General features: G+C 51.9%; 1 protein-coding gene across 1 annotated transcript in view; it reads left to right on the plus strand.

Annotated features, from left to right (window-relative positions):
• ZFAT (zinc finger and AT-hook domain containing) overlaps positions 1 to 20792 on the plus strand; it is a 159570-nt gene that overhangs the window by 33803 nt on the left and 104975 nt on the right. Inside the window, exon 3 of the mRNA XM_040262083.1 lies at positions 6936 to 7172. Coding sequence (XP_040118017.1) covers positions 6936 to 7172 — 237 coding nt within the window. The remainder of the gene's footprint in view (positions 1 to 6935; positions 7173 to 20792) is intronic.

The following is a 20792-nucleotide window of genomic DNA, read 5'->3' on the forward strand; positions in this document are numbered from 1 at the left end:
GTGTGTGTGTGTGTACTGGGTGAGTGTGTGTGTGTGTGAGATGGGTGTGTGTGATGGGTGAGTGTGTATGTGATGGGTGGGAGCAGGTCTGATGGGAGTGTGTGAGATGGGTGAGTGTGTGTGATGGGTGAGTACAGGTCTGATGTGAGTGTTGTGAGATGGGTGAGTGTGTGTGTGCACGCTTGTCACCCTGGTGGAGGTGGGGACGCTGGCCTTACCCTAGGAGGGATTTGCGTGGGTCTCCTGAGAGCCGGATTCCAGTTCTCCCGTCGCTCCCCCTTTCGGATGTTTAACAGGACCTCTTCTCGCTTTCCTCTCTTCCTTCCCCCCTCGTCCCTTCTTGATCTGTCCCGTAACTGCCCCTGCTGTATCCCTGGGCGCTGACATTGTTCACTGTCTCTTTGTTGCTGCCTGGGCTCCTGGGGACTACATGTCGGAGAGGCTGACTGTCAGGCCGGGCAGTCAGTGCTCCCCAATCTTCCTAAATTCTTGAACTGGCGTGACCACAGACGGAGCTGCAGGGCAGGAGCTGGAGGGCTGGCTTTATCCTTGGTTTTAGGCAGAGTGGAATTTGTACTCCCTACTTCTCTACTGGCCTTTTCGGTGTGTGAGATGTTTTAAAATGAAGAAATCGAGGAGAAAGTGCCTTAATGAACAAGAATGTGTGTACGTCGAGAAATCGCACGATCTCACAGTGGACAGGCTGGGAGGGTAATAGTGTCTTCAGAGACAGCCCAAGTCAGCATATTCATGACTGGAGCTGGATTAAGGAACCGTTGCCGTTTATCCTTCACTTCTTAAGTGCTGTGCTCGGCATTTTAATGGGCTGCTCTTTATTTAATAGCAACTTTTTATAAAATAGTGGTTTTGTGTTTATTTTTTGTGTTTGGCACCGAGGCTGGGGGCTCAGTTTCTTCCCTGGTGGTCCGGTGGCTAAGACTCCACACTCCCAATGCAGGGGGCCTTGGGTTCAATCCCTCGTCAGGGAACTAGATCCCACATGCTGCAACTAAAGATTCCACGTGCTGCAGCTAAGACCTGGCACAGCCAAATAAATAAAGTCAAATATTAAATAAAAGGTATACAGTCTTTATTAAAAAAGAAAGAAGCTGAGGCTGGTGAATTTGAACTAGGTCGGCTTAACTCCTGGCCACTGTTCTCAGCAGTGTGGGTCTTGATTTCATTCCTGCGTCCAGAACAGACCCAAGGGTCACATGGTTCAGCAGAAAAACCCCTGGCCGGGAAGAAGGAACCCAGGTCCCAGTCTCGCCCAGTTCAGCGGCAAGTTCTGGAAAACGTGCCAAGTCCCTCGAACCTTTGGGTCCTTGATTTCTTCTCCCATTGAGGGGTTACATTTGCTGCATCTATCTCAAGGTTTTCATGAAGATAAAACGAGATAATAGCTGGGAAAGTGCCTCACAGACTTGAGTGATGTACACATAAAGGGCTTATGTTATTAGATTTTTGATAATGTCGAGATTGTTTTTCATAATGCTCACGTTGTCTTTTGATTAAGTTTAAATAACGCCAGCTGGTTCTTTCTGTCCCTTGCTGGTTTGGTCCTTGAATCTGCAAGGGTGATTTTCTGACTGTGAGGAGGTTATCCCCAGACTGGATCTGAGATGGATTCGAGGTGCACCGTGGCTCGCCTCTTCCTTCCTGGTGGAAACTTGGGACGTAGGAAATGACTTGTTTTCTAACTGCTTCCTTTCTTGTTATGAAAAGACTTTGTTCAGTAGCTCAGTTGTATCCAACTCTTTTCAACCCCATGGACTGCAGCACACCAGGCTTCCCTGTCTGTTGTGGTCCTTTAACGGACTGGAACCTGGCAGTCTGGAGTCAACGATAAGAAAGTGAAAGAGAGAGAGAGAGAGACATGGGGACCCAAGCTCTGATGGAGCAAGGGTGCTTTATTAGCAGAAATGTAGGCTTATATATCTTTAGTAAGATGATTACTCAGCTGTTACACGGGATGAAATTTTATCAATAGCCACAATATGGATAGTCTAATACACACAAGGTTGCTGACACTGAAAAGAGTCACTGCATGTCTCATCTTACGACCTCAGTCCTGAGAATTGCATGCAGCTCTACTTGTTCCCAGAATAGTAACTGATAAGTAACAGAGAATCCTTGAGAAATAGAAAACAGCATGCAGGAATCCTCCTGTGAAATGCTCCCGACACCAGTCCTTCACTGTCTCCTGGAGTTTGCTCAAACTCATATCCACTGAGTTGATCGTGGTCCCTAACCATCTCGTCCTCTGCCGTCCCCTTCTCCTCCTGCCTTCAGTCTTTCCCAGCATCAGGGTCTTTCCCAGTGAGTCAGTTCTTCACATCAGGTGGGCAAAGTATTGGAGCTTCAACTTCAGCATCAGTCCTTTCAGTGAATATTCAGGGTTGATCTCCTTAAGGATGGACTGGTTGGATCTCCTTGCAGTCCAAGGGACTCTCAAGAGTCTTCTCCAACACCACAGTTCAAAAGCATCAATTCTTCGGTGCTCAGCCTTCTTTATGGTCCAGTGCTCACATCCGTACATGAGACTGGAAAAACCACAACTTTGACAACATGTATGTCTTGTATGGAGTATGCACTGTGCCTCCAGCACTGCCCCAGATCTGTGGGACTTGCAGCTGAAAAGGCAGCTCACACCTCAGGGTGTGTTATCGATGGTGGGAGAAGGGAAGCACAGTCAGGAAATGGTGTGGCAGAGTTTGTACAAGCATGTGCCTCACACAGCAGCTGGGGGATGAACCGTCTCACAGAGGATGTACTGGGATTTCAACGGGGCCTGAAGTGTTAGGGTTTGCAACGGGATTTGGATTCTGATCGGGATGCAAGATGGGGAGCAGTACAGGTAAGTAAAAAAGAGACAGGTGTCATCTCCGCATATTTAGGGAGGCCTTGGACGTTGCCCCGAGTGAGTGGGTGGTGGGAGGAGAGAGGGAGCAAGCACAATGCTGTGTGTGTGTGTGTGTGTATTTGCATGCGTACTTGTGTGCATGTGCAGGCTTGAACTGTGTGCTAAGGGGCCTGAAAAGCCAGGTCTGAGGCAAACTGCTGAGTCCTGGGGCAAACTGCTCAAGGACCATGGAAAGTTCTAGTGCAAGTGGGCGGCAGTGAGACAAAGGATGGAGGCCAAGAGAGACCAGAGCGGAAGGCGGGGGGCTGAGATGGTGGGCGGGGTCTGGGTGCATGGAGAGGGGGTTTACCGGGCAGACATCTCTAGGACAAAATCCACAGAGTTCAGTAGTACCTGAGTACAGGGATTCAGGGAGGAGGACGAGGAACTGGAGCTTCCTCCGTTGAGATGCCATCACGTGTGCCAGTAGAGGTGCCCGGGTTTTCCTTGCCCAGTTCAAGGATTCTCCGCTCTTTTGTACCATGTGGGTAGCTGATGGCAGCAGCTCGTTTTTGGTGCTTAAATTATTCCAAGTTCATTTATGAAAATTTCATTTTTAGCTAGCTAATTGGACTTGCTGCTGCTAAGTTGCTTCGGTCGTGTCCGACTCTGTGCGACCCCAGAGACGGTAGCCCACCAGGCTCCCCCATCCCTGGAATTCTTCAGGCAAGAACATTGGAGTGGGTTGCCATTTCCTTCTCCAATGCGTGAAAGTGAAAAGTGAAAGTGAACTCGCTCAGTCGTGTCCGACCCAGCGACCCCATGGACTGCAGCCTACCAGGCTCCTCCATCCATGGAATTTTCCAGGCAAGAGTACTGGAGTGGGGTGCCATTGCCTTCTCCGAATTGGTCTTGAGGATCTGAATTATGGATGTGGTCAGATGTAAGATTAGCTTCGTCACCATCATGTTAGAGGTTTCCCAAAGCTTTTGGGGTCAATTTTATGTTTTCTCCTTGACAGCAGATTGCACCCTGCTAGTTGAGTTCATTCACCAAGGTTTGTGGGGCGCCTGCTGGGTGGGACACCAGGTCAGTGCTGGGGGAGACAGACCACTCTCAGGTCTCGTCGGCCAGGCTGTGCTACCACTGCGCTGGGAGGGGTGGCACCCATGGGTGGAGCGGCTGCAGCGTGCTCTGGACATCTCCATGGAGCGGACTCTGGGTGCCCTGCAGCAATGAGTGCTGAACCTGAAGCTGAGATGGAGGGCACGGCTCCCGCAAGGCTTCTACGTCTGCTCAGGATTGCTGATGCCGGTGGTACGGTGGATACGAATCTGCCTGCCGTTGCAGGGGACACAGGTTCGATCCCTGGTCTGGGAAGATCCCACATGGCATGGAACAGGTAAAGCCCGGGAGCTGCGAGTCCTGAGCCCGAGCTCTAGAGATTGAGAGCTGCAGCTCCTGAAGCCAGTGCGCCTAGAGCCTGTGCTCTGCAACGGGAGACGCCACCGCCATGAGAGGCCTGCGTGCCCAGCAGGGGCCTCGGCCGGAGAAAACCGCGGCAGTGAGGACCCAGCACAACCAGAAAACGGGATTGCTGGCACCTTGCAAACCTGGGGTTCCCAGGGTTCCCCACACTGTTTCAGTTAGGTACAAATTGGGGGACCCAAAGGACTCCCTTGGGTTCACTAGTCTTTTAGAATGACTCACAGAACTTAGGAAAGCTCTGTACTCAGAAGACAGTTCTAAACAAAAAGGGTGCAGGTCAGAGCAGGCCAAAGGCGGTGATGCCAGCGTGCGGTTGGGGGCCCGGGGATTCCAGACACGGGGCCTTCTGTCCGCCTCCACCCCCCATGGTGTCCTGGACACCACTCTCTTCTTGCAGCTATGTTACACAACAGGACTTAGGAGTGTCTCCAGCCAGGGACACTCACCCAAGTCCTTGGCGTCCAGAGTTTTTATGGGGTTTGACAATGCCCACATGCATGACTGGCCCCCAGTCTCCAGCTCCCCCAGGAGGTCAGACCTGACCTCACCTGTCACAGAGCCCCAGAAACAAACCCCCATGTAGACCTGTGGCCAAGCCCCCAGTACACAGGCACTGCGGTCAGGCCGGGCCTGGGGGCCACCCGTGTGGCCAGGGGCGGAGGCCAGACCTCTGTACGGATGCAGCCCCTTCTCCACTGCACGGCTGCATCCTCAGGATATGTCAGAGGAGGGCCTCTGTCTGCAGGGCAGGGTGCGGGGCAGTAAACTGTCCTGTAACGCATTTCCCGAGCTCATCGGGTGTGACATGCGGTGGGCGGTTTACAGCCTCTCCGCTCATTCTGCTCCTCCAGCTATTAACGCTGCTTCAGTAAGCTGCTGTTGTAAAGAATAATCAGAAGGAGAGTTTTAATGTCTCTGAGGTGAATGGTTTGTCCTTACTCGGCACGTTCTTCTCCTCACCTCCCTCCCCAGCCTCCCGTACGCAGTGGCTGGCCCTCCTGTCCCCACGGCTGTCATTCTGCTAAAATCTCGGGGCCGACAGGGGAGCCGGTTCCCCAACAAGCCCAGTGAGATGGAGGCAAGCAGAGACGGTGTATCAGGCTGGCTACCCCGGCCATGGAAGGCTCTGGCTTGGAGCTCTAGGTCAAGGAGGACCTGCCTTGGCCCTGCAGCTCAGTGGAAACCCTGCTCCTGCAAGAGCTCCCCTGTCTCAGCCCCCCTCTCTGAGTTCCTGGGGACCCCATGTCCAAGCAGGCGCCTCCATCAGAGCCCACCTTGTCTCTCTGCACTTCCCCTGCAGAGCCTTCCTGCCCTCCTCTCCCGCCCCTGTAGCTTCTCTGTCTGATTTGGGAGCCCAGGTGACCCCCTTAAAGGGTCCTCACGGTGACAGCAGGGGGCACTGTGGGTGATGCTTTCTTGGGCACAACCACAGGGAGAGCAGGAGGGACCCCAAACACATCATAATTGCATAGATGACCATTCCCCCAAGATGGTGCTAGAACCTAGGATCCTTCCTCTGCCCTGATGTTCAGATGCAAAGACGGCTGGCTGCTGACATGCCATGCCTTAGCCAGACAGATGGCTCTCCAGAGATGGCAGGGCAGCCAGGCTGTGCCGGCCAGGGCACTCCTCAAATCGTATCACCTAAGACAGCACTCCACCTGCCTACAACGGCAGGAGGCCCCCTCAGCCCACTCACCCATCTTAATCCCCACCTTCCTTTGGAGACGAATGCCTTAAAAATGAACACTAATTAAGAAGAAATAAGAGGGGAAAAATGATTTGAAACTTGCTCCAAAGCAGCTCTGATGATGACATTTAAATCCTCTGGTCTCCAGAAAACTTGAAAAATATTGTCTCTAGCTGTATAATCTTTGGCTTTAGGTTGCAATTATTTTTGTCTCTTTTCCATCAGAACAATTTGGAACTAATAATCATGATGGCTTAAATAGTCAGAATAGTTGCGTAACTCATTAAGAGCGTGAAAAGCTAAGCAGCCTTTGAGAACCCTTTGCAGAGACAGTCCTTAGCAAGTTTCTGAGAGCTAGTTTTCAGTGGAAATGGTGGTTTCTAAAGAGCCTGGTTTGTGAGCTGGAGCTGACAGTCACTGCTTAAAACGCTCCCCACTCTATGGAAGAGGCACAGTGCACAGGTTCTGATAAATTAATATTCGTAAATCACATGATTACAGAATTGACTGTATAATAGCACAGAGGTGCAGAGATGTTAGCACTAAATGATTGTTTGCAGCTGCTCATTTCTGGAACTGTTTCAGGCTTTCCTTTTTTTAATAAAATGTGGGAAGCGAAAGCGTTAGTTGCTCAGTCCTGTCTGACTCTCTGCGACCCCATGGACTGCAGCGCGGCCAAGCATCCCCATCCATGGAATTCTCCAGGCAAGAATGCTGGGGTGGTGGGTAGCCATCCCCTTCTCCAGGGGATCTTTCCCACGTTGGGGTGGGTCCTAGGCCTCCTGCACTGCAGGTGGATTCTGTGCCATGTGAGCTCCCTGTGGAAACAGACATGTCTCCACGCTTGGACACCGAGCGCGTGGCCCACCCTGTCGCCTTCTGTGACCCCACAGTGACCTCTGGTTTTCTCCGCAGAGTTTTCGGTCATGAAGAGGAAGAGAGGCAGGCCCAAGGGGTCCACGAAGAAGCCCAGCCCCGAGGAGGAGCTGGCGGAGCGCAGCGCCCTGCCCGGTGCGGACGGTGCGCGGGCCCCCGAGGAAGGGGGCAGCCTGGAGTGCAGCAAGTGCTGCCGCAAGTTCTCTAACCCGCGCCAGCTCCGCAAGCACATCTGCATCGTCGTGCTGAACCTGGGCGAGGCGGAGGGGGACGCAGGTAAGAGCGCGCCTCTTCTTAAACCAGCTGTCTCATTTGAACTTTTTTTTTTTTAAGATTTTAAAACTAATTTTATTTACTCCTTTAATTATGGCCGTGCTGGGTCTGCATTGCTTTGCGGGCTTTTCTCTAGCTGTGGAGCGCAGGGGCTACTCTCTAGTTGGGGTGCAGGGGGGCTTCTCATTGCGGTGGGGGCTTCTTTTGTTCTGGAGCCGTGTTGTCGGGCCCAGTGAGCAGAAAGGCCGAGGTTAGGATGCTCGAGTCCCTGTGAGTGACCTTGACGGCCTCAACTATGGCCGGTGCTCTTGAAGAACATACAGGACCAGGTGCTGCCTTCAGGTGAGAGCTCGGCAAGGCTTCGGCTCTGAAGCGGCTTCTGAGAAGCTGAAGAGAGCATGCGTGTGAGCGGGACAGTCTCCCAGACACCCGTCTAGGAGGAGGGAAATAGCAAGGGCCTCTGCTGTGGGCTCTGTTGTCCTTGTTTGATTCTTACAACCAGTTTCGAAGTTTTCAAAGTATGTCTAGGAAGGTAGAAAGTTCTTACTGTTTTGTGCCAGGCCAAGTATTTTACCCCTACAGTAGGAAATGGCAATCCACTCCACTATTCTTGCCTGGAGAATCTCATGGACAGAGGAGCCTGGCAGGCTACTGTCCATGGAGTCGCAAAGAGCAGGACACTCCTGAGCGACTGAGCACACACTCACGTCACGTGGGCTCTGGTTCAAGGTGTGGGCTTTGGACTTTGGCTGCCTGGATGTGAATTGCAGCTCCAGTACTTACTAACTTTCTTCTGCTCTATTTCCCTCCTCTGTAAAATGGGAATAGAAACAGCACTAGCTAGTTTGGTTGCTTGGAGGACTCAGTGAGACAGGACCTTCTACAGTGCTTAGAGGAGCGCCTGCCGTTTCAGATGCCCCGAGCATGTTAGCTGTCACTGTTCTCAGCCCTGTGGGCACAGTGCCACTGCTGTCCTTCCTGTGTCACAGCTAAGAGCGCTTAGACACTAAGGAACGAAGCAGTTTACCCAGCGTCTTTTAGTTAGAAAGGGATCCTCCTGGCCTTTGAACCCAGACTGTCTGACTCTGAACCCCAGTTCTTCAGTCCTAGAGGCACCTCCCAACAGTGAAGCAAGGCCCTTGGTTTGTAAAATCCTAGCACGTTAATGCTGGGAAAGATTGACGGTGGGAGGAGAAGGGGACAACAGAGGATGAGAGGGTTGGATGGCATCACCAACTCGATGGACATGAGTTTGAGCAAGCTCTGGGAGTTGGTGATGGACAGGGAGGCCTGGTGTGCTGCAGTCCATGGGGTTGCAAAGAGTGAGCGACTGAACTGAACTGAACTGAGCACATTATTGAGGGAATGCACCACCTAATGGGCCCCCCAGGTGGCGCTAGGGGTAAAGAAGTCTGCCTAGGCAGGAGACTTGGATTTGATCCCTGGGTCAGGAGGATCTCCTGGAGAAAGGCATGGCAACCCACTCCAGTATTCTTGCCTGGAGAATCCAGTGGATAGAGGAGCCTGGTGGGCGACGGTCTATGGGGTCGCAGAGAGTTGGAAACGACTGAAGTGACTTAACATGCTTGCACGCACCACCTAAGATTCATCAGACATCAAGTTGGTGGCCAAGGCTCATTGCCAACACCTGTGCCAGTTGGAAACCATAAAGTGCTCTTTCCTTTAAGGAACTGCTCTCAGGGTGACCACATGAACTCTTACTAGGCTGCAGGGGCTGTTGCAACTAACAGACAAGGATTCTGGCGAGATGAGGCAGTTGGGTGGCAGCTGTCCTAAGACAGAGTGTGAGTGCCCGCCGTGTGGGAAGTGGAGGCGGGGAGCCCAGTGGTTTTGGGTGAAGCAGTGTCTCGCTTCAGAGCCTCAGGTGCTCTGGCAGACACGCAGAAATTCAGCAGTGACATGGCCCGGGGAGGGAGGGGCAGGAGCTCACAGCACTGTACCCGAGGCGCCGGTCCCCAGCGCGCTTGTTCCTAAGGGATGTGGTCATGGAGGGGCTCCCCGTCCTGTCACCTCACCAAGTTCCCCCCAACCCCCGTGGCCCTCTGAGTGTGTCTCACACGTGCACACATGCACCCCGCCCCCGCGTTTCCTGCACTGACCCATAGTGGTCGTCACGGCATAGTCAGAGGGGCCAGCTCTAGCCCCTGTTGAGAATCTGTTCTGATTCGGTGCTTCCCTGTGGCTGGCTTGTCCTGTCAGCCCCTTCTGGGAGATCCCTGGGCTTTCTGCACAGGCCGTGGTTAGAGATTGGGGAATTTCCCTCTTTGGCGACGCCGGACATTCTGGCTCCCTCCTCCCAGGCCTAGGAGTAACTGAGAGGCTCAGTCCTGTCCATGGGGGTCTCCTCTCCTCCCGCCCCCCAGGCTGTGCTGCCCCGGGGTTTCTTCCTGAGACCCACTCTGGCGTCTCCCCCACACAGCAGAGTGCAGGCTCTTCACCTGGGTGTTTACAGGTTTCATAGAGTGTCTTTCCTGGAGCTCCGTGGCATCGTTTTCCCATGTACTGTGATACGTTTTCCATTGCTTGTCCTGACGAACAACGGTGCGTCTAAGGAAAGTTAGCTTGTTTCCTTTTTTTTTTTTTGCTGTTCTAAATATTACTTGAATAAATATTCCCTTATGTACATGTGTGTGTTTGTATATGTGTATATATGTGTATGTTATTTTTATAGGATAAATTCCTGAAAGTAGACCTACTGGGCCATAAAGTGTATTACATTTTGCCAGTTTCCCTCCTAGAAAGCACAGGCCAGTTGAGGTTCCAGGTGTCCAAAAGTACCACTTGGGTGTTATCATTTGTTTTCTTTTTTAATACCTGTAATGATATAAAAAATACTAAGAAGAAAGTAAAAATAGTGCACAGTTTCACTGCCTAGGTATAATTTCTATTACACTGTGTATAAGAGTGAAGAGAGACCTACATTCTATGTATGTTCACATACATTTTTCAGTAATTGAGGTCATGCATAATGTTCTGTGTTCTTTTTTCATGCAGTTCATGGAGCGGATAAATTTTTCATGTCAGGTATTTTTCCTTCCACAAGCTGTTTGTCGCACTTCCTGTGTTGCAGACATTGTTCTCAGTACTTGTACCCCTCTTCACTCATTTCCTTCTCACAGCGGCACTGTAGACACTATTATCATGCCCACTTTATAGACAGGAAACTGAGGCAGAGCCATCAGGAGTCTGCCAGCGTCACACAGCCCATCAGGGCTGGAGCTGTGCTCTGAACTCACACGGTCTGGCTGCTGGGTATGTGCTGTTGATTGCGATGCTCTGCTTTCTGACCGAAGAGTCAGTAAATGGAGATTTTCGTTATTTTTAAAGGCCGCACAGCATTTCACTGTGTGTGTGGGCCTTAAGTTTTCCTTCATCTGTCTCCAGCTGATCAACATTGAATACTGTTTAAAATTTTTCTCCCTGATTAAAAAACAGAAAGCAAAAAAACTACTCAGGTGTATAATCTTGAGCCTACAATTTTATTCTATTATTATTATATTTTGTACTTGTGCCTTTGTTATCTTAGGTAAATATCTAGTAATGTAATTCCCAGACTAATAGGGCATCTTTTAGGTCACATATCGTATGATTCCATGTATATTCAGAACAGATAATCCATAGAGACAGAGGACAATTGGTAATTGCCAGGAGTCGGAGGAGAGGGGAGGATGGGGAGACACTGTTTAATGAGTTTGGGAAAGATTTTGTATCTAGATAAAGGTGGTGGTTACATAACATTATGGATGCTCTAAATACCACTGGACTGTTCATTCTAAAATGCTTAATGTTATGTTCTGTGAATTTTATCTGCCTGGTCACTAGTGGACGATCTCGTTGCAGATATTCAGGTTTTTGTCTTGTGTATAATTTGGGGCATTCCTTGCTCATGTTCTTTACTTACTACACTTTTGGATTGCCATATATTCTGAAGATATTTTCCAGTTTTATCATTTGTCTTTTCATGTGCAGAATTGCTTTTTCTTTCCTTTTGCATTTTACTGAAGTTTTAAATATCAGCATTTGTCACTACTGTCAAATTTCACGCCCTTCTTATCATAGCTTAGGACACTTACCTATATACCCCAAATAATAAAAAACAACCTTCTATATATTCCTCTGTTATTTGTATGGTTTCATTCTTTATCTGTATTTTTGATCCCTCTGGAAATTGTATTTTTGTGAAAGTTGTGAAGTAAGGCAGTCATACATATTTGATGAGTAAATACGGGCAAAAGGTTGTTCTTCATTAAGTGCAGTTTGCAGATAAACTATTTCAAATCATAGGGTCCACAGAGAAGAAGGGTCTGATTCCAAGTCAACCCTTGAAAAAGTAAAAAACTTCATGTTTTGAAAACAATTAGTGGGATAACAGGGAGTTGCAAAGATGGTACAGAGAGGTCTCGGACCCTTTACCCTGCTCTCCCCAGTGGTGATGTCTTGCGGAGCTATAGCACTGTGTCAGGATCAGGAGCCCTGACAGTGAGATACCGTTTGCGTAGCTCATCACTCATCACCGTTCATCACACGCGTAGGGTTGTGTAGCCACCACGGCAGTCAGGAGGCAGGACTGCCCGTCACCATGAGGGCTCCCCGTGTCCCACTTCATGGGCGCCCCCACCCCACAGCTGCTGATCTCCGACCCTGTGATTCTGTCATGTCGAGAATGTTACACCAGCCAAGTCACACTACTTGTGATCTTTTAAGATTGGCTTAGAAACCGCCCCCCCCCTTTCAAACCTATTTCATAATTTTATACTTGGGGAAGTTGAAGTGCAGAGTGACGGTTCTCTAAGAGTCACACAGCTCCCTGGAGGTGGGCTGCATACCACCCTGTGACTCCCCGCTTCTCCCCTGCAGATGGCCCAGCTCTACCATTCGCACCTGAAAACCAATCTTTTTTCTTCTTTGTGGCTATTGATTTTGTTCATTTCAGTGTACCACTCTCAGCTTTTTCTCTAACCTCATGTGAAAGGCAAGTTCCACCCTGTGCAGTCCCCACCTTTATTTTCTGTTCTGTAATTAATTAGGCAGTCTCTTCAGCAGCGGCAGACAGGCATCGTCCTTCCTAATACGATTATCAGCTTCCTCCGGTGCTAAGCTGCATAGAAAATGGCCTCGTAGCCCATTGATTTGAATGACCTAAGTGGACTCTAATTTACCAAATACCAAATGGAAAGGTGGAAGCTCCCGGTGTTTTTCCCTTTCTGGCCACTGCTGAAGCCTCTAAAATATACAGAAAAGACCTAACGCCCGGCCGCCTAGCAGCTGACATACCTGTGACGATTGCTTCATGTTCCTCAGTTTGCCAAACAAAATATTACAATTTGGAAAATTCTTGCATAATTGTTTTAATATATGCTTGGTAAAGAGCTGTTTAGTGACATTTCAAACAGTTGACCTTGACTCTTTGGCTTGTTAAAAACAATTAGAAGAAAATAAAATAAGCTTTTTCCCTACACTGAACCATAGCAAGTTAAAATAACAATTTTGTTATGTATTCAACATTTATTTATTTCATTCTGCATCTGAATAGTAAAAGAAACCAGGGAAAAAGATTTTTTTTGTGTGCCTAATGCCATTATGTGGAACAGCTGGTGTTTTTGAAAAACATTTTATAGCCTACAGAAATCAATGTGTCAAGTTTATAAAAGTGACTTCTGAACCTTTCTAAGCTTGTTATTTCTGGGGTCATTTTATGCAAGGAGAGCTGCAAAAATTTGCTTTATACTTGTTAAATCCTCCCTAAAGAAGACAAGGCATTTATTCGAAGATCTTACCTAAGATGCACCTGCAATCTTCGTGAGGATTTCACACAACAGTATCTCAGGTGTCTTCTACTATCTTTGTGTTAGCAAAAGTGCTGACTTGATCAGTAGCTGCGTAGGCTGAAAACTGCTTTGCAGGAGTCGGGTTTGGAAGTCTGCAGGTGGAAAGGCAGAGCATTGTCAGTCCTCTGAGCGTGACTTTTTCTCCGTGGAAAGATGTGGAATGGGACGGTCTATTTCCTCTTGCTGCTTTGTGAACCCTCGCTTCACCTCTGCTCATCAGGGATACGCAGAGTGCAGCGGCCTTCAGCTGTACATGGTCCGAGGCATGCTTAGAAATGTGGGACTTGGGGACAGTTAGTATCACCTTTCTGTGATACCCCCCGCCCGCTGCCGCCTCCGCTTGCCCCACTTTGCTCCCATCTCTCCAGCTGCCCTGTGAGGTCGGGTCCTGCTGTTAAGCCCTTCAGTATGGCAGGTGCTGCTGGTGTGTTCCAGGTTACATCCTTCAACTAGCCTCCCCCATTGCAGTGGGCTCACAGATCTGGCTTTCCTTCTCATTCTGCTGCAGACCCTCAGGAGGCTCTGCTCACCCAGGGATCAGACGGGCCTGAGCATGTCTGGTCACTGGGCGGTGGGGAGGAGGGCCCGAGGCTTACAGTCAGCCCAGAAGTGGCTCCGTCATTCCTGCCCACGCAGTTCATTGGCCAGAACTGACCTCACGGTCCCACCCAACTTCAAGGGGCTGTGCAGTGCGACCCTCGCTGTGCCTGGGGTGGGCGAGGACTGGCTGTCACTAGTGGCAACCGCATGACTCCTCCCATTTCCATGGATTCGCCCACAGCTGTGGTCTGGGGACTGGCACGTGTCCTCCTTGCCCCAACCCTGTCCTGAGCTCAAGGCCTGTGTCTCGGTCTGGGGTCCCAGAGGCTCCATATAAATGTCCTCCCCAACCCCCACACACAGCCTCTGTCCTGGTGACTGGCCACCTCATCCAGGTGTCTCATCCAGAAGTTTCTCCCTCACCTGTCACGTCCAGCCACTTGCTGGACTTTGCCCGCTAAATGTTTCTTTGATTCTGCTTTGCATCTCCGCTGCTGTTCTTGTGGGTCAGGTAACTGTCACAGGCAGACCTCAGATACAGGTGAAAAGAATGGCAGCAGGAACCTGAGATGTGAGGAAGAAGGAAGAAAAGAAGTGCCCGCAGAGTCAGAAGCTGAGCGGGAGCCCGTGTGACGGCTGGACAGTCAGCAGCAATGAGCCTGGGGCCTCCACTGTGTCACCTGACCTGCTCCGCACACTTCCCTCCTTTGCTGGTGCTGTGCCGTCCTCGGAGCTAGAATCTGAGTCATCCTGGAGTCCTCCTTCTGCTCACCCCCAGCCTGCTGGCCCCCTCAGCCTGGTGCCCTGCTTCCCATGACTCTGCCTGCGGTCTCCTCTCTGGCTGTCCTCCCTGCCCCTGGTCTGGCCTTCTCATCTCTCCTGTGGACTCTCTGCACGGTGGACTGACCACTCCACTTCTGGACTTGCTCCCCATAAGCTCGCCCTTCACAGAATGATGTCACCCGCAATGGTGACATGCCACATGCCTGCTGAGCCTTCTCTCCCTATCGTGGAGAGATCACCCCCTTATCATGGGACACTGTCTGCTTTCTAACCCCCACTTGTCCCATGGAGCCGTCTCTTCTCAAAAAAACTACCCTCCACCTTCTAAGGCAGCCCCTCAGCTCCTTTTCATCCTTGAGACTGGCACGGTGCCCCATTGCAGGCAGCCCTGGTAAGCTTTCCCTGAAAATCACCTGCACGTGACCATTCTCTCTGCAGTAGCGTCTGAGACTTGGAATAAAGTTCAGGTACGTGATCCCGGGCTCCATCGTCAGAGTTGCCTAGGGAAGGAATGGAGTGTGAGATCCACAGCCTTGAGTCCCTGGGAGCCCCGACAGGCCCTGGGTGAGCTGACTGGGTGTGAGGCAGGCTGCGAAGTCTGCCAGCCGTTTGCTTACCTACTTCCAGGATTCCAGAGGCGAGCGGGTCCAGAGCTTCCCGTAAGTCTGCAGAGTCCCAGGCCTAGGTCCGCGGGGCCCCGGTGGTGATGTTGCCTCGTCTTCCCCTGAGTGCACCAGTGCCAGCTGCCCTCAGGGCACTGAGCGTCTGCTCTCACCCCCATGCTGGGAGCCGGGGTGGGGCTGTCCCTTCCTTGTTAGATGAAGAAACAGGCTCTGCCAGACGGAGGAGGCTGCCTGAGGGCCAGCTTGTAATTACATGAACTGTGGTCCCTTTGATTTCCGAGCTCCAGTTTTTGTCACGGGTGTCCAGCCGTCTTCTGATGCGATCCTCCCCCTGTCCTGGCCCAAAGTCACCTGAATTAAACCCCCAGGCCCTTTGGTCACTGAGTGTCCCAACGTGAGACCTGGGACACGGAGCTGGCCCTGTGCACCCGTGCTGTCTGCCGCAGACTTGCGTGACTCTTGGGGAACCAGAGGGCACTCACGACCCTTCTTTCATGGAGGGGAGTGGGGAACAGGAGATAAGAGGAACTACCTAAATCCCACCAAGCAGGACTTTCAGTTGGGACTTATATTTTAAAATTTTTTTGGCTATGCCATGTGGGATCTCAGTTCCCCAACCAGGGATAGAACCCATGCCCCATGCATTGGAAGCTCGGAATCTGAACCACTGGATCAACAGGGAAGTCCTATGCTGGGACTCTGAGAGGAGGCCCTTCCTGTCCAGCGTCTTGCAGGCCAGCTGGGGGCTGGGCGGGAGGCAGCCCCGTTGCATCTAGCTGTCAGTGGTTTCGGGGCTGCCTGCGTCCCGCCTGGAGGGGCGAGATGGGGTGGGGGGGTGGGGGGATGGAGCCGGTGACACAGCGGGCCTTTGCTCCAAGTGACGGCTCTCCAGACGAGTGGCAGCGATGTGTTATGACCCGTTTTGAAAAGGAGTCTCTCTGACCATCACAGCCTGACTGCTGAGAAGTGCTGCAGGGAAGGGCCTGAGGCCCAGAGCCCAGCAGCCTTTAAAGCTGGACTTGCTGCCGCGCCTGGTGCTTCCCAGCTGCCGAGGAGCCAGCTGGAGCCGAGGGCTCGGGAGGTCCGCACGGAGGCCAGCCCTCTCCTCTCTGTTTCCCCCTTACGGGACTTGTGCCGTGGCGGCTGGGCCCTGAGCCAGACTTTGGGGATCAAAGTGAGTAAGACGAGTCTGTTCCCTTGAGCAGCTGAGCCCGGGGGGACGAGGACCAAATAGATACAGGATGATGTGGGAGTCAGCCCGGTGCAGGGGGGCATGGCAGGACCACACTGCGGCGGGAACATCCTGGAAGGATACCTGGAGACAGGGGCTGTGAACGCCCTGTCCAGGGCTGCTGTCGGGGGCAGGGCCGGGACATTTCCCTCCGGACGGTTCCTGCAAAAGCCTGCAGGTGCGGGGGGATTGGGTAAGGAAGGCGGGCTGGTTCACTGCGGTGAGTGTGTGGCGAGAACAGGGTCAGGAGGAGGCGGGCTGCCTGGTGCTCTACGTGTGCTCACGGTCATCGTGGCCCCTCTGTGGGGACCCCTCTGTGGGGACACGGTGCTCGGAGCCTGTGCTCACCTGGCCTCCCCTTGGAACCAGAGAGACAGGAAGACGCGAGAAAGCCCGAGGGCAAGACGGAAGGCAAGAGGAATGCATATTCAGCAGGTTTGATAGAATAATCGTGGGCTAATAAGTTCCTTAAACTGCTGCATTAGCAGCCTGGAATGAATCTGTGGCAGAGTCCCAGAGTATAATCCCTTACCAGTCTGCTGTTCTGACAACTGTTCTGGGCTTTTTTTATTAATGTGGCTGATAACACTTGACTCTCTGGGGTGTTCTGAGATTTAATTAGTTCTGGGGCAATTTGGAATAGGTACTTTAGAATATTAGCGCTGTTGTTAATTATAAATGAGTGCGCATGAACTAATTTCTACAGATGTATGACCGCCTGTACCGTTAACTCTTCATGGTTCCACTACCAGGTCAGCTCGCCTTGCCTGGATGCTATTACGTGTCGGGGACCCTGAGAGGTTCCCAGAGGGAGTTAGAGGGTGAACACAGACACAGATCCCCACCCCTGACCCGCTGAGAGTATGGGCTTGGCAAGTGGAGTAACATCCCTCTGAGAGAAGCTCCTCTAGGACAGGAGGGGCTGCTGAGTGAAGAGCAGGGAGATTCTGAGATCAAAGGAGCTTAGTTGAGAGCTTTTGTATCAGATGAGCTTTGTTTTTCTTAGTAAAGTCAGACAGGCTCATCCAGGTTAAGGGAGGATGTGTGTGTGTGTATGTGTGTGTGTGCGCGCTTCTGTTCCATCCCAGCCCCTTGTGATCACCCACTTGTGCCCTCACCCACAAAAGGCCCACTTGTAGACCCCCACCCAGGTGGATAACAGCTCTTTGGAACCCTACACCCTACCAAACTCACTGTGTGACCAGAACTAACTCATCCACTCTCCCCCAAACCTCCCTCCCTCCCAGCTGCTGGTGACTCCACTGGCTAAACCCCGTGGGAAGCCAGGAGAATGGAGCCCCCGTGTGACCCATTACAGGTCAGCCTCCAGGAGCTGGTGGAGGAAGATGAGGGTCGGCCTGGAGGGACAAGCGGGAACTTTGTGGAAGACGGGGACCCTGGATTTTTTGCTCATTACCTTTCAGATGGGGCCCATGCCCAGTGTCTGCTCCTGAAGCTGTGCCGCCTCCGTCTGAAGTCTGGACACCTCCCTGCATGCGAGGACCCTGGGTACTGTCATAAGAGGGGGGTCTCTGCACCTCCCTGGGAACTCCTGCTTCCATGCTGTGGCATCAGCGGTTTTTAAATGCCATCTTCTCAAAAGGAGATGAAATATAAAGAATTAGGTCAGTGTGCTGGGGTTGAAGAGCAATGATGCACAGATGTCAAGAAAGTAAGCATTGTCTTTCCTGAACATCAGCGACTCCATGGAACATGCCGGGCTGGGGGTGCAGCCCTCCCTGTGCCTCTCCTGTTCACACAGACCCGACGGGACCCCCTGGAAGCTGTGGTCCCAGCCCAGCCCCGAGCCTTACAAGTGTGTCTTCAGGCATGACGTCACCACCCCAGACGTGGTGCCGGGGGGCGACAGCATGACTCCCCACGTGACAGAGGGCTCTGCGACCTTCCCAGGCCTGAGCCTCACAGCCACTCACTTTGTGGATTCGGACCCTGGATTCAGAGAGTTCCGAACTGGTCCAGCTGGAAGGCAGAGGCTGGAGTGTAGCTCATACACTCCACAACTCAACAACGGCGGCTCAGAGCGGTGACTGCGCTGCAGGTGGTGTCGGACATTGTCCCTCCTACGTCTGCATCCACTCCTTTTAAAGCTGTTTGCAGGGCTCTTAGAGGCACCTGTGGCTGAGGATTGGAGGGCTGGGAGTACCAGGTAGTGGTTGGGGGGCTGGTCTGGACCCCACCCACTGTAACCAGAGAAGCCACGTCTTTAATTAGGTATATTGAAATTGCTTAAAGAACTCATGCAAAATGTCCTGCTGCTAAGAAAAAAAAAAAAGTTTGAAAAGCACATCCTAGTGCAGCGAGGGTCACGACTGGATTCGGTCGGTGACGCGGCGCGATGCGAAGTGTGACAGATGAGGGCGCTTCACCCAAGCACCTTGTGTTCTGAAAAGCACCCTTGTTAGAGCCTTTTGGCTGTGCTGGGTCTTCATTGCTGCGAGGGCTTTCTCTAGCTGCTGTGAGTGGGGCCTACTCTCTAGTTGCAGTGCCTGGACTCTTCATCCCAGGGGCTTCTCTAGTCAAAGAGCACAGGCTCTAGAGCACAGGCTCAGTAGTTGTGGCACACGAGTTTAGTTGCTGTGAGGCACGTGGGATCTTTGGGGATCAGGGATCGAACCCATGTCTCCTGCACTGGCAGGCGGATTCTTTACCACTGAGCCACCAGGGAGGCCCAAGCAGTTCTCTTTTAAAAAAAAGAAATCAGACTTGTTTATCTTCCAAATGCTTGTGCTCTTTCACTGGGCACAGGTAAAATGAGAAATGTTTAAATTACCTTCTTTGTAATTGACTTATTATGTTTTAGCTGTATTGTCTGTCTTTTCCCACCAGCACATAAACTCCGGGAGGCAAGGGTCTCTGTCTTATACCATGCACTGTCCCAAATGCTTAGAACAGGGCCTGGCATTCTGCACATATCTTTTGAATGAATTGTGGCCAGTAAAGAACAAATACCTTCTGCAGTGCTGGGATAATTTCCAAGTAAATATTTCTTTCTTTTGTGTGGAAATGATGTTTTCTTTGAAGATGGACCTTGAGAAAAAATGGAAATAGGAGAACAAGGGAGAAAAGAAAAAGCTTGCAAAGAGAATGGTTTATTAAGTACGAGGGGATCATTGTTGAACTTGGTGTTAGAGAGAGAAATTCTGTTTCAGAAGAGCAGTACTTGACATGAGTAGTTCGTCAGATGGAGGAGAGGGTCATCACGAGCAAACAGGCAGAGGAACTGGAGAGGTGGGCATGATCAGGCCCAAGGTGCACCTGGCCTTTCTGAGCCACACGCAGTAAGTGTCTTACAGATACTTGTAAGCCTGTCCACAGAGCCTGCGGGGTTAACTTGTCTTGGATTCCAGCAGGGCTGGGTCTCCCTGATCCTTCACCCTCTTTCTCCTGCAGCTCCGTTGCCCTGTCGGGAGGGTCTCAGAGTTGAGAGATGTAGGGCTTGTCTGATTGGACGCCCCACCCCACCCGCTGCTGTGTGGTTCAGTTTTTCCCAGGGCATCATGTTTGTTGCTTGAAGCCCCTCGAAACCCTCCTGAGAAACGCGTTTCTAAAGCCACCCCTCCCTCATGGGATGGCTCAGCTTGTGTGCACGCTCAGTCACTTCAGTCATGACCTACCCTTTGTGACCCCATGGACTGTAGCCCGCCAGGCTCCTCTGTCCCTGGGGGTTCTCCAGGCAAGAATACTGGAGTGGGTTGCCATGCCCTCCTCCGGGGGATCTTCCTGACCCTGGGATCGAACCCAGGTCTCCTCATCTGCTGCACTGCAGGTGGATTCTTTATCTACTGAGCCACCTGGGAGGCCCTGGGTGGCTCTAACTGCTAGATGTTTCTTCCTCTGGCGAAGTCTGTTGCTCATCTCTACCCATCGGTCCGTTGCTTCGTGAGCAGAGCAGGTCTTTGTGTTGTAAGGTTAGGTCCTCAGGCTCAGTAAAAAGAAGACACAGCCCCAAGCTCCCAGAGGTCACGGCACGGATGAGGCTTCGCAACAGATGACTGCAAAGCAGTGTGGGGAGTCCCACTGTTGATAAGTTGATACCATTGCGTGTGTGTGTGTGTCCTGTGATTTGGCCCTGAATGGGGCCGGGGCTGTGCTGTGTCCCCACCATACCCCCAGCCAACCTCACTCACTCACGCTCCTGGGTGGTCTCCACGGGCGTTGGAGTTCACCCCCACCCCGCTCGTTGGAGGACGGCTCCCCGTGTCCTGTGGCCATTCGCAGTCCTTGATTTCACTCCCTCCCCTGGTTCTGTTCCTCCCTGCCGGCTTCTCCACCAAGATCGCCCCGCAGGGTACCCAGCTAAGCATTCCTCGTTGTCTTCATGCCCCTTCCTTAGCACTGAGCCCACCACTGATCCCCACATCACCGTCTCCTGTGCCCTCCGCCCCCCACACCTCCTCCGCCCCTGTTCCCTGCAGCCCCGACCACAGCTTCACAATGCTTGCAGTTTACACTGGCCGAAGGGCTGCCTGCCCAGAGTGGCTTGTGTGACCCCTCGGGTAGAATCTTCTGTCCCTCCCCTCGGTCATCCAAGACCCCTTCTCGCTTCAGTGGGCACATAGCGGACGGCCCTGTCTGT

This window comes from Oryx dammah, unplaced genomic scaffold (assembly GCF_014754425.2).
Source record: "Oryx dammah isolate SB20612 unplaced genomic scaffold, SCBI_Odam_1.1 HiC_scaffold_19, whole genome shotgun sequence".
NCBI lineage: Eukaryota > Metazoa > Chordata > Mammalia > Artiodactyla > Bovidae > Oryx > Oryx dammah.